Source organism: Cebidichthys violaceus, unplaced genomic scaffold (assembly GCF_023349555.1).
Source record: "Cebidichthys violaceus isolate CVI_PGR_0920_01 unplaced genomic scaffold, fCebVio1.0.p SCAF_20, whole genome shotgun sequence".
Classification (NCBI taxonomy): Eukaryota; Metazoa; Chordata; class Actinopteri; order Perciformes; family Stichaeidae; genus Cebidichthys; species Cebidichthys violaceus.
Window position 1 is genome coordinate 3,573,841 of NW_027176373.1, and position 17,236 is coordinate 3,591,076.

General features: G+C 41.3%; 1 protein-coding gene across 3 annotated transcripts in view; it reads right to left on the reverse strand.

The window, feature by feature from the left end:
- Positions 1-17,236, reverse strand: part of septin8a (septin 8a) — a 34,926-nt gene that overhangs the window by 5,481 nt on the left and 12,209 nt on the right. For 2 of the 3 annotated variants that reach the window (XM_068715700.1, XM_068715699.1), the window contains exons 5-9: positions 14,567-14,728; positions 13,133-13,229; positions 7,538-7,706; positions 7,304-7,436; positions 6,880-7,049 (exon numbers count right to left, since the gene is read on the reverse strand). In XM_068715700.1, the coding sequence (XP_068571801.1) occupies positions 6,880-7,049; positions 7,304-7,436; positions 7,538-7,706; positions 13,133-13,229; positions 14,567-14,728 (731 nt within the window). Of the gene's footprint in view, positions 1-3,993; positions 5,197-6,879; positions 7,050-7,303; positions 7,437-7,537; positions 7,707-13,132; positions 13,230-14,566; positions 14,729-17,236 lie in introns of those variants that run through there. The other variant, XM_068715701.1, reaches the window with a different exon arrangement.

Here is a 17,236-nt window from a genome sequence, read left to right on the forward strand (position 1 = left end):
GAGGAGAAGACTCCGGGGCCGCAGGGAAACGACTGTGAGGGTTTGTTTGATTCCCAGCAGAAAAAAAACGTCTCGCCGTGCCCGCCGCTGCACCCCGCTGTCAACTAGTTGGACATTTATTCACACCGTCCTCCTCTGTAAAGTGCGCAGTCCTCTCATTTCACAGTGAGAATGTTACGAAGTCCAATATACTGTAGATCTGCACATCTTAGGACCTCAACAGTCTGAAGAAGACTTTAATCCAGTTATTTACCTGCCGTACTACTTACACCTGATTTTAAAAGAAGATATTGTTTGAGTCTCTTCCGTGCACTTGTCCACACACAAACGTGAAGCCGGAGGTGTGTATGGGTCAGTGTTGAGCAGCTGAGGAAATATTGTGGGGGAGCCTGACTGAATGTTTCTGTTTGGATTAGAGGTATTGGTCCATTTGAGTTCTTAGTATTATTAACCAATGCCATATTTTTACTTTTTAACGTCCACCACTTGTTTAACAAGTTGGAGGTTGACGGATAAGAATGAGGCAGTTGTGTGATTATTTTATTTTGTGTGGTTGAAGCCACCAATGGCTCTTTTATTATGTTTGAGAGTTGATCCTGATTTTGTTGTAAGTTATCTTGGTGCTCAGGTTCCCGCCCAGAACCACATAGCACTTTGAGATAAAGATGAGCTTTTTTTCTTTTTAAATGCAAAGAATTATATTTTTTCACAACCTTTTTTATTAGTATTTTAATCTCTTACTGACTTGTACTAATTTCTGTACTTTTTTTATTTAGCAGTTATTTACAAAAGCTACGTTTTACAAAAAAAAGCTTTAATTTCCTGACTAAATGCTGCACATGTTTTTATTTCATTAGTACTTCAGTCTGTGTTGAGTTGGTTTATGCAACTATTGTTACAAATTAAAGAAAACAAGAGCACCTTTGGGAGATTAGTTCAACACTAGAGCAGAATGACAAAAGAAAATGGTGGTTTTTAAATCATGAGATTACCTGATTAATGACCCTGCATTGATGTTCTCATTTAAATTTATTTTATTTATTACACACTGTATGAGAGCACCAATAATCACACTCCAAATAGTGACACATAGTATGCTTTTATCCCAATACTTAAACTGTTTTTATTTTGTAAATACTACTTAGTTCTGTTTCATCCTGATACTGACATGCAAACTGAAACGGTGACAAAATATTGTTTTCAACTTAAACTGTATTTATTACCAGCCGATGTACATGACCATGCAGTGTGTCCGGAGGTGTTGCCTCCACAACATTTGACGCCTATAGACATTGAACTGCATACTGTGTTCAGGGGGGAGTCAGCAATGTGATCTTTAATGTGAACTGGTTACTGTCTGTTTTGTCAACTGTAAAAAGTCTGCTTTGATTCATCCAGTCAAGCTGGAAGCTACACCTGTGACCAATGTAAATGTTTTTATTTTTGTTTTTCAGATTCCTTCATTTACTGAGGCAGCTATATCTTATTGTCTGGTCAACCACAGAAATAAAGCTATGACTATGAGAACATGAACGGGTGAACGCGCTGTCCTTCTTAGATAAGACTACCGGCATGATTTGGGCCTGTCCATAAATCATATGTAGTATACGCTGTAACAAATGTTAATGTCCCACTCACAGGTGTTTAAACTTATGTTGTGGGGTCGCACAAGTAATGCTTGCTTTTTGAGGGCACTGTACGGTAAATATAATGCACTATATAGTAGATGAGTGGTTTCCAAGGTCTAATCAGCTATGGTAATTGAAGACCCCTGTATGGGTAAAAAAAAAAATCCATAAGGGTGACAAACACTCAATACTGAAATAAAGTTCAAATTTGGATTTTGTGAATCAGATGTGCACTTAAAAAGGGAACCCATCTGAAGTGTATTTTTGTCTTTGGGAGTACTGCTACATTCATAACAAATTGCCTTATGTAGTTCAGAGGGAGCAGCATGAAATCTGATGAAGAAACTTGAGACATGGTTTGGGTCTGAAGACGACGTCTGGGGGACATGAAGTTAGAAAGAAGTGAGCATACTAGACCTCTGTGGCTCGCTCCTCATCTCTGCTCGAGGCTAGCAGCTCAAGGCTACATTAGCCACTGCTAGTATAACGCACCCTAATCGCCACTTTAATGTTGCATTGTGGGTTATGTAGTTGCTGGGTTTTGATAAGGAAGAAGAATGAGTGGAATAAAAAAAAAAGACTCTCTGGTTCTGATGCATTTTCTTAACTGTCTATCGTGAGTCCAACAATGTTGTAGAATTGCAGACATGCTAAATTGGTGGAACACTCAATGTCAAAATTATGACCAATTATAATTAGATGACTATTTCTGTGTCGTCAAACTACAAACAATCTTCTGGTAACATACACAACAAAAAGAGCAGTTAAAACATGTACTTCTATAAGTTGAACTTATAGTTAATAAGAAAAACATTTCTAACAAGAGTTAGAAAACCCTAATTTTGCTTCAGTCAATTTTAATTAATTCTAATTGATATACTACATTCATTTGAAATTATTAGATAGTATGTCAAAATAGCAAGTTATATAATAGTTTAAACTAAATCAAAAGTTTGATTTATAGTTTCGACTGACTATATGCATTTGTTTTCATAATTCCTAAAACTGATGGATGACGTCTGCTCCGTATGCCTTCAGTGAACAGTTTAGCTTCCTAGTGTTATTTCCTAATTCCTCAAGTCAACCTCTTAAAACACTCTTTGACTCCAGCCCTTCTACCTCAGGCGTGTAGGACTCAGAGTGTACCGTCGTCATGTTGTCCTGCATGTAGAACAGGCTGTCAGAGAGTCATTATCACTCGGCTTTATTAGCAGAGTGTGTCGGTGGACTAGAGAATGGAGAGAACAGATTGTACTGCTGGATGAGACCCAGCGAGCCCTGCAGGTGGTGGACAGAATAATAATAGAGCTGTGAGCCTTCACAGTAAAGACAGAACCATTAGTATGGGAAGAGCTCAATAGTGGGCCGTGACTTCCTCCGTCTGTTCCAATGACTCATTCTGTGCCGTTAAATAAACATAATGCAGGAAAATAAATAAATACATAAGAAATATTCTTCAGACAAAACAGAACATTCAAAGATATCCTCCTGGAGACTGTGATGGGCATTTTTCTGATGCTTTACTGAGCAATTTATCAATTAAGTGAAAATATAACCGGAAGTTAAGTTGATAATACAAATAATTGTTAGGTGCAGGACAAAAAGATAAATCCAAAATTAAGCTCTTACGTAAGTTTAAAGATATTTTACTTTTTAGAGATATAACATCTTCACTTAAGGGACTGTAAATTTAAGTTTAAAGTAGTACATGTCTATTTAACATGCCATAAATTAATCGAAAAGTTATTGTCTGAATCTTGCCCACATTTTTAGATTTTCATCAATAACTAATTGAGCATTATGAAATCAGCTAGTCGTAACCTACATTATCCAATCTATGTTGTTGACTGTTGGATCTATTTTCATACTGCAATGATGAAAAGCTGACAGGGAGATGAAGTGAGGAAGCTGTTACTGAGTGCTACAATGCACCCTTGTTGATTTTAAACAGCTGCAGATTGTGTTCTCTCTCTCACTCTCTCTCACACACACACACACACACACACACACACACACACACACACACACACACACACACACACACACACACACACACACACACACACACACACACACACACACACACACACACACACACGGTAAGCAGCGTGGTGGTGAAAACATGGAAGGATTATTTGCAGACTGAGCAAACATCTCTCAGCTCTCCAGTCAGGCATCACTAAACAGGAAACGCTGCGTCTCAAGCTGACAGCTGTTGTTGAGGTTACAGTTGAGGCAAACAGCGTGCGTGCGTGCGTGCGTGCGTGCGTGCGTGATGTAGCTTCACCTGCCTGTGTTTCACTTTCATCTCCCTCCCGGCTGAATATCGTCAAGCAAATGATGGCAGAGACACATCAAAGTCGGGGGGGGGGGGGAGGGTGTTTGCATTTATTTCCAACGACAGACAGTAAATACAGCTGCTCTCTTCTCTCTCTGAGTGTAAAACTCTTCCACAGCGAGCTGAGGCGTGTATGTTTTCCTGAATCCTGTGTTTGTGTGTACGTATACATACTGGCTTCTTGTGTTTGTGTGTGTGTGTGTGTGTGTGTGTGTGTGTGTGTGTGTGTGTGTGTGTGTGTGTGTGTGTGTGTGTGTCCACTGTGCCAACGCTCGCAGCAAGGCGGTCACTCATGGTTTACAATAAAGTTACATCATTTTGTGGACACATCATATGTGCTTCTTACAATAATAGCATATTCAAAAACTAGTACATTTTGCATATTAAGCTGCGTAAGCTCTAGAAAATATTCACATACATTTATGAAACAGCACCAGAATATTGCATATATATTTTTTATTAAGAGTTAAGACTAAGCTTTAGGTTGTCAGTACCTATGTATATGCAGTGGTTTATACAGTAAACAGGTACTCTTTATTGCCTGACAATGCTATTTAAGTGTATTATTTAGACTCTGGGATTTATTCTACTGTGAAATGTACTTAATCTAAATTGTCATGATTACAAAACGGTTAACAGGCACATCTCACCTGGACAACATTTCAAACAGCTCAGGTGTTTAAAAAGACTTTAGGAAAGGTTTGATTTCACTGATATCTTCGATTAGTCATTTAAATGTCAGTCGTTTAAAATTAAGCACCTGAAATTCTTTAAATACGTATTGAACGGTTTCAAATGCCCACTGTGTTAGTACCAGAAGGTTGAACCTTTGTTTCTGTGTGAATAGTTGATGGAAAACACAAAAAATACAACACAAAGTCTTTGAATCACAACATAGAAAAACAAAATGCATATATATATATATCTATATATAGATATATATTTATATATAAAAGCATAAAGATCCTGAATAAATGAGATGGCCACTGTTGGCAAGAGAACATTTGTTTTCCTCATAATCTCTCACCATCTTTCACTCTTTTTCTCCCCTGTGGCTTCATCATGATCATCATCATCATCATCCTCAGTGTCTTTGGTCCGTGTGCACAATGTCAAGATGGAATGTAAAAACAAACAAACAAACAAACAAAACAGGTGTTGTCGTTGCAATGGTGATGGAGGACATATCCATGGTCGTGTGTGGGAGGGTTTACAGCGCCCATAAATTAACTGAAAAACAACAAACAATAAACAAAATAAATTATAATGACTACTTTGTGGAATTAAGAAATGAATGATAAAGATTTTTACAGAAAATGAATGAAGTAGAGCAGAAGCAAAGAGGTGCTACAGTTAAAATAACTACCACTGCTTGTGTGTTAGTGAATAGAAAGAAATAGTTTGAGCCGTCACAACTACATTCCATATGATAGCGCTACCATTTCCTTCTCCAGCGTCGCTCCTGAATGCATCCTCTGCAATGCTACTATTTTTTTAAATGGAATATTCAGTGTTTCCATATCAACAAGTTGCCTCGGGACAAAACTTTAGAGAGTAAATGAATCACATAAGAGGTCAAACTGAGGATTTATGGGATGTCCTTCACGGACCACAAAATGGAAGATCAGTTTCCTCAAACGGCCCAGAGAGCAAAGTGTGTCAGCCGCCACAAGATGGAGCCAAGCGTCTTCACTTCCATTCTCAGAGAGGAGTGGAAGGACAAGGACTACATTAACTACAAGCCAGGCACAGTCCACTGCAAATCATTGTCCAGAGCTTAGCATGTGATTTCATTTCATTTCCAACCTCCCAGACAGCCATTAGATATTCAGATATTATCAGTACAAAAGATTAAAGATTGACTTGGAGACTTAAAAGCACCAAACGTATATATAAACGATGGTTTGCTATTCTAATCTATCCAAAGAGTGTTGCATGAGGTTGAGGTCAGGTCACCAAACTTGAAAATACGTTTCTTTATGGAGCTCATTTTGTGCACCGGGGCATCGATATGTGGAAACAGGAGAAATCTGCTGCAACAAGTTGGAAGAACTCTGTTGTTCGAAAGATCATTGTGTGCTTTAGCCTTAACATTCCCCTTAATTTGATCTAATGGGACTAATAGTCCAAACACTAAGGACTGTTAAAGGGAGGGATTTCTTCCCGTACATCAACACGATGTTCACTGTGATGGCTTACTGAGTAACGGACACTGTCTGGAAGGTAAAGAATAAATCTACAAACGTATGCCTTGGGAAATGCAGTACAGTGAAGTATACATGGTGCGTAGTTGATGAGCTAACACATGAAAGGCCTGTATTGTTTTTACACCCGAGTCATCATGATTACTTAGTATGCACAATCAGCGTACACCTAAAGAAAACGGTTCTGCCCTGTTTGAACTGTATTAAGTGTCACCTCTTTATAAGCTGAGCTTTCAATGGCTTCACTGCTTCCTTTCCTGAATATCCAGAATAATTAGAGCGAGGCAAAAGGAAAGAGTGAAAGGACAGGAAACGTTAAGCTTGGGCAGGAACAAAAAAAAAAAGGGAGGAAGTTTCCTTGACACATGCCAGCCCTTTATAAAAGCTGGAACGCTTGCGTACTGGAGATAGGTCGACGACTGCGCGGAACGTTCAGTTAGAAGGCTCATTAATGTGACACTATGACTGCCACAGTCTGACTGGGCGGAATGCACACCGCCTCCTTAAAGACGTGTAACAGGGGTTAGAGAGCAAAAAGAGAAGGGGTGAGATAAGCAAGAGAAGCTAGTGTACAAAAAAAAGGAGATCATTTCAGAATTTAAGGCACAGGATTAGTTAAAGAAAGGAGCAGGGTTGGAAAAAAGCAGCTCCCCGCTATGGAAAAGGAGAGTGAGGAGAGTGAGCGACAGGGAAGGAGGGATCGGCTTACTTTTTCTTGTCCTTGTCCTTCTTGAGGGGCTGAGATAAGGAGAGCGTCTCGACCGCCACCTTCTTCCTGTTGAAGGCGTTCATCTCCTCCTCCAGGTCTCTCCGCTTCTCCTCCACCTTCCTCTTCTCCTCCTGGTGCATCCGCTTCAGCTGCTCGAACTTGTCATGCAGCTGAGGGGGAGGAGGAGGAGGAGGGTGGTGATGGACAGACAGGAAGGGGGTGACGGGGGAGAGGAAGGAGATTTAATTGCTACGTGCCAACAGTTAATTTAACCCTTAGTGATGAAATGGACCCAACAATAGAATAAACTGACTGCAAACAAAAACGGACATAGTACCTCAGCTCCATCTCATCCATTATACTCATTACACTGCACTGTTGATGAAAAATGAAATATACTGCATCTATAACCCTCGAGACTGACCTCTCGCTCCTTTTCTTTCAGCTCTGCTTCCGTCTCTTTTACTTTGTTGACGAACATTTGTCGCATTTCTTCCTCTTTGCGCTGCAGATCCCCCAAGAACTCTTTCCTCTTGGCCTCGTACGTCTCTTGGAGACTGGACAGAAGGAGAAGACGGTAATATAGATCAGGTATTGTCTCTTAAAAACAGTATCTCCATGGTTTTGGGATTTTGTGTGTTCCCTCCTCTCCCTCTACCTGAACGGCTGGCTGTCGGGGTCTGTGTCTTTGAAGCCCATCTCCTCCAGCTTACAGCGTCGGTACAGCTCGTAGTGGCGAGCGTGGGTCTGCTCCCTCAGATCCTCCATGTTGACCCTGATCAGCATCTCTCGGAGTTTCACAAAGTCGCAGTGGCTCTCGTTCTCGACTAAAGGGAAAACACACACCAGAATTAGTGAGTTAGTCAATTCCGATACAACAAATTCTGACATGGTGTTTGAAGAATTGGTTTTGGCTGTCAGAGTTTGGAATGTGCAGTCGCATCTCGTTTCAAGTTCTGAGTCTCTTTTTTTTTCTCGCTTTCATTCGGTGCCTGGCTGTCTCTTTCACTGCTTCTAACTTATTTTAACAACCCATCTGTCCCCCTGTAACCCTCCCTTCCTCTCCATCAAAAGCAGGAAATCACACCACATCTCTACAGGAATGTGAAGTCGTCACAAAAACAAATGAATAAATCACATTTGGCATCCATTAAATAAAAATAAAGAAATCTATCACAGTTTGCTGACAAAGAGGAGTTGATGAATCGGCGATATATTGCGCTTTTAATGTGAATTTTTCATACTGGAGCAACTTTGAAAACTTCACTTTAGTTTCCTGTCCGAGTGACTTTCACAGTTAAACGGTTTCATGGTGAGGAAAGGACAGAAAGTGCTTCCTGCCTGACAGACACAGCTGAGGGGAATGTGTCCATTCTGATGAAGCCTTTTCACTCACACTTCACCTCATTTACTGCGTCACAACAACATGGGCCACAACAAAGGTCAGTGTGGGAAGAGCAAGAGTGCCTACATGTGGACTGAACTTTGAGGATGAAGTCTGAATGAGTTGTTCAGCTCTACTGCAGACATCCCTGCAGCCAGAATGCTTTCTGCTGACTCTCCCATTCTGCACTGTTCTAATCAAGAATAATCACCTCTCTCTTTGAAAATAAAGATTTTTTCGTCTTGACGTTATTTTTCCCCCCCATTTACAGACTTAATAATACCCAGTCTATGTGGAAACTTGGAAAACTTCTAACTATTTGATATGCTCAATCTCCTTCAATCTTTACATTTCTGCAAAACCTGGCGCACAACCTAAAGCAGCTGTGACTTGTTAAAAAGGGCAAGTGTTGTCAGAAGAAAAAAATACTTTTTATGTGATCAACCTGTTAGCAAACCTCAGAAAGATGCTCTGAGGAGCTTTTCTGCCGTCTCAGATCGGTGACTGAGGACATGTGCGGAGCTGAAGCACGTTGCGTTTCGGGGCTGAATATATGCCCGGAACCCCGGAGTGGAGAACGGGATGTGTGTTGCGTTTAAATACCACCACAAGCTGTGAGCTCTGAGGATGTAAAGACGCCAATAATTACATTTTAAAAGTCCCAATTAGCGTGGCATTTAGCTTCTCCTGATGGAAAATACTGGGAAAGCAGCCTGCAGTGCACGATAACAGCATCCGAAAAGTGCAACTTACAGTCGGAGTGCCTGAACACACAAAGAAATAATACGTCCCTTCATTAGACTTGGAGAAAAAAGCACTAACTCACCCTCGTCTACTTAAACGCTTTTGGACCCAGAACACGTCTTAAAAAAGTTGTGAAATAGTGGCATGCAGCTGTCTGCTCTTATTTTTACTAAAATTTGCTGGTTGACCACACATCGTTAGTGGGAGTATACAAGTTAAAACCAGACATGAGCTGTTCTCCGAGGCTACTGACATTGCCTGTTCATTTGGCATCTAATAGTCTCTCTGGACTGGCCCCCCCGCTGAGGGCTGAATGAGGGCCAACCCTCTGACTGCAGCACTGAGCCCTCAAGATATCAAAGCACAGCGCTCAGCAGACGCCAGCATGAGAACAGAAACAGAGACACGGCTGCAATAAATCTGAAGTTATAAAAAAGAATGAATGGAAATAGACAACTGTGCAGAATGAAAATACATCAAAATGATCCATGTGTCCCAGGCCGATCATTTGTTCCTGTGCTTTTGGTAAGGCTAAAGCATTTATTAAATGGTAGAATTATTTACATGATAGCAGCTGCTCTAAAGCTACATGGTGAATAATGTTACCATATCTGGTGTCTTGTGTAAGATATCGGCAACATTTACAGAAAATATGAAATAGAAGCTCTGTGAGGCGTGAATGTGTACAAAATGTCTCATAAAATCCCTCTGATAGTTGCCTAGACGTTTCACTTAAAACCAACGTGGACCTCATGGTGGTGCTAGATCAAACGTCAAAAGGATTCGTCTGGGAACCATTACAGTCTGAATAAGATCCTGTGAATAGATACTTTGATATTTCACTGGATAAGTGACAACTTTGATCTGCTGGTGGCTCTAAAAGAAAAGTGTGGATATCTGTACTAAATCTCATCGGAATCCAGCCATTAAGTGTAAACAAGTCAATCTGCTGGTGGCACTAGAGGAAAAGTCAGGGGATCACCGGAGTAACCGTTCATCCTCTGGAGACCATGAATATCTATACAAAATGTCATGGCAGTACAAATTGCTGTTGAGATAGATGCGTTTTGTTTTTTTTACCAAAGTGGTGGCTCGACCGACTAACCAAAAAATAATATACTAAATAATACTAAAATAATTCATTTATTATCATAATTTATTATCATAATGTGTAGCTGTATGGGTGGCGGTTTATCTCCAGGTGGGTTTTGGTGGGCTAGTCTGAGACAGAAGTCCAGGGCCGACTTTCACTCACGCATAACAAAAGCTACCGAGGACACATGGATGGTTTTATGATTCTTAGCAATCGACATGCAAGTTGACCAACAACCTAAACAAATCGCCCAGCACTAACCTCAAGAATGCAGTAACCAAAAAGGGGGGAAAAAAATAGACGACGGAGACTTGAATGCAAAGTTATTGATTGATAACATCCGTGTTCCCATACAAACACCCACTACAACATGTGTGCACGGTTGAGCAAACACAGAAGCTCCAGAGAAGAAATATGACGGGGCTCTGCTACACGTCACAGACGTCTGGAGTTCAGAGATAACAGAGCATCAAGATCCTGAGGGAAGACACACACACACACACACACACACACACACACACACACACACACACACACACACACACACACACACACACACACACACACACACACACACACACACACACACACACACACACCACTTCAACTACTCTTATCAGTATACAGTCCTTCCTTTGTCTTCCTTCCAGTTGATGGAAATTTCCCATGGCTCTTTGAGAGGTTACCATAACCCGTCTATATGACATCTGGCATCTGCAAACTGTTTCCATTGACAGAGGCCGTCCTTTCAGTCGGAAAAATGGAGTAAAAACACTAAAGCTTCTGTCTTCTGATATCAAGTGTGTTGTATGAATGGTGGGCCGACTAAAAGCCAAGTAGTTTTCTTGTAATAAATCCCATCAGAGCAGATTTTATTGTTGTCGGTGGGCAAAGTTGATAAGATAATTAGATGCAGATCATTCCAAAACCTAAGAACAAATTTCAATGTCAGTTTATTCTCTAGAAATAATACATGTATCTTGTAATTCTCATGTAAACATAGCATGCACAGCCTCAATGATGGAATGTGAAAAGAAACGCCTTAGGCCACAAACTTAACACTAACTTTTAGTTTAAATGAATCCAATCAGTATTCATTTTGTAAAATGTAGATTCATTTGTTTAATGTTGTTGGTTACGTGACGATCTGCACCATGTATTCTTGACATTCCACAATCACCATTTTACTGTATTTATATATCAGCTGCAAGATCTGTTTTCAGCCAATTTCTACCGCTTGTTAATTGCTGCTGAAGAATAACAAGATCACTGCGACGGAGACGAATTCCAAAGAAATGAGTTTACAGTAAAGCCGAGATAACTTTTTGAAGAAGGCACTATTCTGTGTATGAGCGGACAGGACCGGCTTCATGGTGACTGATGGAGTCAGAAGAAATCTGTCCCCCAGGAGACACACAGCAGGCTTTATAAATAACCACAGAGTGATCCTCTGAGGGTTGGGGAATGAGAGTGGTCAGGGGAAGAGAGGAAGACGGTAGACCGAGGAAAGGAAGGAAGGAAGGGAGGGGGGGAGAGAGAGAGAGAGAGAGAGAGAGAGAGAGAGAGAGAGAGAGAGAGAGAGAGAGAGAGAGAGAGAGCGAGAGAGAGAGAGAGAGCTAGCTGCAGGGAGGGACTCAGTGCAACTCCCCTCTGAGCAGTAATATTCCCACAGCACAACTCTTGGTGACATTATTAAATTAACTGACAAGCACAGAAGAATGAGCTGTGGGAAACAAAGATGTCTCCATGGACAATGCTTGCGTGCAAACATATAGGCATATATGCACGCCCCCACCCACCCACCCACCCACCCACCCACCCACACACACACACACACACACACACACACACACACACACACACACACACACACACACACACACACACACACACACACGCAGAAATATATAGGGAGAAATATACCGTACAGGCTCACAAAGACAGACATTTAACATTGTTCACATCTCTAGCACACACAAACGCACACCGGCACCTCCCTAAAACAAGCTCTACCCACTCGTCCTTCATGTGTCACTGTGCATGAAGTCACACTCGCTGCTCCGCATGAAGAGGGAGGGTATAAATAAACAGGAAAACTGTGGGATGCACTGGCCACTCTGCCGTGAGCAGGAGAACATCTGTCCCCATGGATACTGATAGATGCCTTGCTTCTGCCGAGCTATGCTGCATGCAGATTCTCCATAAGGGCAAAATGATGTTTGCAAAGCAGAAAGGTGGATGTTGATTACACGTTTCCTCAATTCTCCTGCAGGTGCTCCTCTGTGTCAGGTTCAGTGTTGTTTGGTACATTTTTACTTGCGGATTATCTAATTGACAAATTGTTTAGTCTATGAACTATCAAAGTTTAAGCTCAAGATGCCGTCTTTAAATTGCTTTATTTGTTTGACAAAAAAAAAAGAAAAAAAAAAGAATATTTCATTTATTATTATATGACCCAAAAAAAAAGCACATTTTCACGTTTGAGAAGAAAGTGCCAGCAAATGTTTGGCTTTTTTGATTAAAAATGATTAATAAAAAATGTATCAAATGATTAAAATAGTTGCAGATTCATATTCTTTCAATTAATGTATTGATTAGTCTGTCACTTTAACATATCATTTTTTTCTCAAAATGCTCTTGTATAGATGTTTAGATTCGATTTCATATATATTAACCTCCTATTATCTATTTATTTTACTTTCTCTTTTTATCGGTACTTATTGCTGCAACAACAGAATTTTCCCGCTGGGAATCGACAGAAGTTTATCTTATCTAAACTGTTGCAGCTGTAGTTTTTATTGTCCACTTCCAATCGACACGTACTGCTCTGTGGTGGTCCTGAATATGACGAAAGTCCACATCCAAACGGAGGCGGAGTAAAAAGAGCAAGGCAGCGAAAAACGGAAAGAGGCTGAGCCTCGTACTTCCTCAAGAATGATACAGCCATGACCGCTCTCAGATGAGGGAAGTCCTGAGCGACACTGGACAGTGATCGGCAATGTGTTTCTAAGTAAGTTGAGAATGGTTCTCACCTTGCACGATACCCCAGGGGTACTGTCTGGCCCTCACGGTTTTGTTACCCACTTTGACCTCTTCCACGCTCCCGACCACAGCAAAGGGCAGATGGGCCTACACACATAAGAAAAAGATGTGTGTTAAAAAGGTCAAGAGGCCACAGATGTAACTGGAGCCATTAAAAAGGGGCGGAGTCCCAGCACCTTCTTTCTTAAAGAGTTTCTTCATGCGGATATTCTTTGTAGCACACTGAGCATTTCACGAGTTGCATTTCACTAGACACAAACATTTTATGTACAAATGACACAACAAACAAGAACAATGAAGATTAAGTGTTTACTTCCAAATAAAACTTAAATGTGGCTGTTGTCCCCATTATCGTTCACAACCAGACCACACCAGAGAGAAGTGTGACCGCGTCGACATGCGAGCTGCACCAGAGTTGTGTTTTAACTTTAACATGTGGCTCAGCTGGGGCTGAGAGGCCTATTTAGTCTAAGTGATAAAACACACACACACGCACACTTTCTTACTGCTCTCAGGGCTACTACAGCCTCGTTAGGATCGACAGTGAAGCATCATGGGAAGAACACGCCCGATACGCAACCTCAAAAATTAGGTGGCGGGTTGAAACCAGCTGGCTGGTTGCAGCTCAGAGGAACAAGCTGGTGAGTGTGGGCGCTGATGTAAGCGACTATGAATAGATGGGGATACAGTACGAGGACCGTGTCTGGGCAAACCAAATCAAGTCTGATTCATCCATGAGAGAATTTACTGTTTGTGGATCTGTGCATGTGTGGGTGTGTGTTTGAGCACAGTGTGATTATATGCATCATCCCCATTATAAAATCTGAACTAAAAAAGGCCAAAAGAATGTGTATATTCAGTTTTATTGCTAAATGCATATTCTTATTTCAATATAACTGGTTTATTTTGACAATGGAAAATGTACAAATGGACGTAAAGCCAGTCGTAGGAAAGCTTGCTGCCACTGAGCTCATAAAATCTTTATTTATAATGGAAAAAACTGATAAAATGCAATGAAATAGAACCAGTATTCATACAGTTTTGTGTGAAACCCTATGTAATGTTTGCATATACTGTATGTCCAGGGTCAGCAGGTATTTTTTTCCCCTTTATACACTCACCGATTTGTGGGAAGTGTCTAAATAAGAGAAACAAACTAACTTTTCAGCACGTCTTAAAAGCAATAAAATGGTGTCAACATATGCTGCTGTTACCAGATGTGTGACACATGCTAAAGGCATGATGTTACTAGTCAGTAGGCACGCATTGATCCTTTTTAATCCAACAATGTTGAGAAGTGTCACGTCCACAGAGCATAGTATCATTTTACATTCAACACATTCATGTGCGTACTAAAACACATTTCTAGTAAAAAAGTAAAAATGATTGGAAGAGGAATGTGCGAGTGTCACAACGCGACTTACGTTCATGGAGGCGTTGATCTCACTGACGGCGTCGTCGTCTGTTGGGAACTGATATATCTGGACACCGTTGCTCACCAGCTCACTCATAATCTTTATTTTGAATTTATGGAGCTCACTCTTGGAGATTGTGTCCGCTTTGGCAATGATGGGAATAATATTGACCTGAGGAAAGGAGGAGAAAAAGAGGAGGAGAAGATTTAATAAACAGTTATTGAATGTGTGCAGCATCGTCCTTGTTTGTTGCCAAAAATATACATGCATTCGTGTATTGAAAGCTGCTTTGTGTTAAAGCGAATACGTGGAATTCATTATGTAATGTTTTTCCTTCTAGTGTGACATGCATCTTCATGACAAGACAAAATGCACTTGTCAATCTTAATATGATGAGAGCAGATGCACAGATAATCAACACACTGTCTTTAGATTAGAGCAATTAACCTCCCCATGTCAGCGGGTAATGAACAAACACTGAATAAAGCAATGAAGATGTTGAAGACCCAATTACAAAACAAAAAAACAGCGCATTGCTATTTATGGCCATATGCAGCAACACTGTACAGTGAATGAGCTCAGTCAGAGCCCCAACAGATACATAAAACAAACAGTGATTATGAAAACAAACTAGGCTCCGATCAGCAGCAGATGTGCAGAAATAAACACAGTTTGTCTGCATTCCTTTCTGTGCGGCTGCGTTACCCCCGATCACTAACCGGGAGGACGAGGAGGATCCCCACAGATTCACTCATCACTTCCATAGTGTGCCTCGGAGGCACAACCAGAGCTTGTTAGCAGTCAAATTACAGGCTCATCATACTTTATGGGATCATTAATTTAGAGCAGGGCAGCCAGCATCGTGATTTAAGCCTTATTAACAAACCACGTTCACTAACCAGTGCTGACGGAAGACTCGTGAGGGGGGGGGGGGGGGGGGGGTCACTTCCCACAACCCAGTTTTCCCAGCTGGCCACAGAGTATTCCCAAATAGTTCTCAGTGTTTGTTCTGAACAACTAGGAGCACCAGATGGGTAGATGTAGCCTCATCAAAGCAGGTTGCATGTGAGATAATTATTCAAGAAGAAGAAATTAACATATCCTGATATTTCTGGCTTCTTCTTCTTTTTTTTTTTTTAATCTTGCACAGGTAAAATATCTGTATATGAACAGATTGAGGAGAGTGTCAGCGCTCAAGGGATATAAGAACCATGTTGATACATTCTGAACTGTACCCGTCTCTTTTACCTCAGACAGCCTCTTAGATAATTAACTAGTAATGATTTCTTCTTATTCAAAGAAAACATATTTTAAACAAAAAAGATGCCTCCTTCAGACCCTTATCTCTCATCCTGTCTTCATTCACCACAAACCAAACTCACTCTAGTGGGCCTTCAGCCGTCCTCTGTGGGGTGGGGGGGGGGTGAATCAGACTCCATTTACCAGAAAAACACCATTGTCTAGAACCCTACAGAGTGAGGGAACAGTTGTCTTTGGTCTGCTGCCCTGGCGTTTCCTGCTGCAGGGCTATCTGGTAGACAGCTCTGTTCATTTATCTTTAGTTTCCAGATAAACGTGCATTTTCACATGTAGTTAAGAGCGGCTCAATCTTCATCACAGTAGAATTGGGGAGAGTAGAATCGCTGTGGGGTCTGGTAACATATGGAGGGCCTTTTTTTCAGTATTTTCGACATTTTACATACTAAAACAGTGAATCGGTTCATTGAAAAATAACTAGTATGATGAAAATAATTATTAGTCGAAGCCCTAGTTAATTTGTAAAATAGTCAGGCTTTTGTTTAGGCCTATTAGAGCAAAGCAGGTACTTTTGTGGTGGACCTGTAGCCATCTAGAGCTTATAGAAATGTGCAAAGATTGATAGTATGTGGTGAGCGGCTGCTAATATTGCCTGCAACACATTATTATTTCATGTAGAATGAGACCACTGCATAAAACACCCCATCAAGGCTGTAAAATAAAACGGCGTCGCCTCCACACTGTGGTCCCTCAACACTGGCATGCTGTCAGATAAAACAGTGGACATATTTCACATCGTGGAAAGATTGCTGGGACGGAGCCGCCGGGGTCGGAGTGGTGTTCACCGTGGTGGCCACCCACTCAGCCTAAAACTCAACCCACTGCTGCACTCTCAATGCTGTAAATCATTTTTGGAGAAAAGGGCCTGCCGCCATCACTGCTGTTATTTTACACTTTCAACACTTCCTGGCACTGTGCAAATTAAAAGGAAAGTCCTGTGCATAACCAAAATGTTCCTCACAGACATACAGGGGGTTCACATGAGTGGATTATTAGGAGAGAGGATAGCAGGGAAGCTGCTATACGGTAGCTAACACAATTAGCTCATGTTCACATATGGATAGTCTCTTTAGCTCAGGTGAGGAGGGTGCAGAGAGTTTGGATGGCGTCAGGAGGCGGTTGGCACGCCCATGGTGCCAGGTTTTGATCACTCTATTGGCCGGTAAAGGCAGCACAGAGGCTCAGCGGTCAGGGCTGGCGCCTCACAGCAAGAAAAGTGCTGAATTTGGATCCGGGCCCTTTATCTATGTGAGGTCCTCTCTGCTGAAAGGTATTCTGGTCCGTGACTTTGGCCTTAGAAATACAGCTGGTGCTCAGGGGAAAAAGCAGTAAAGATGGCTCAAATTGGAATAAATGACAAAG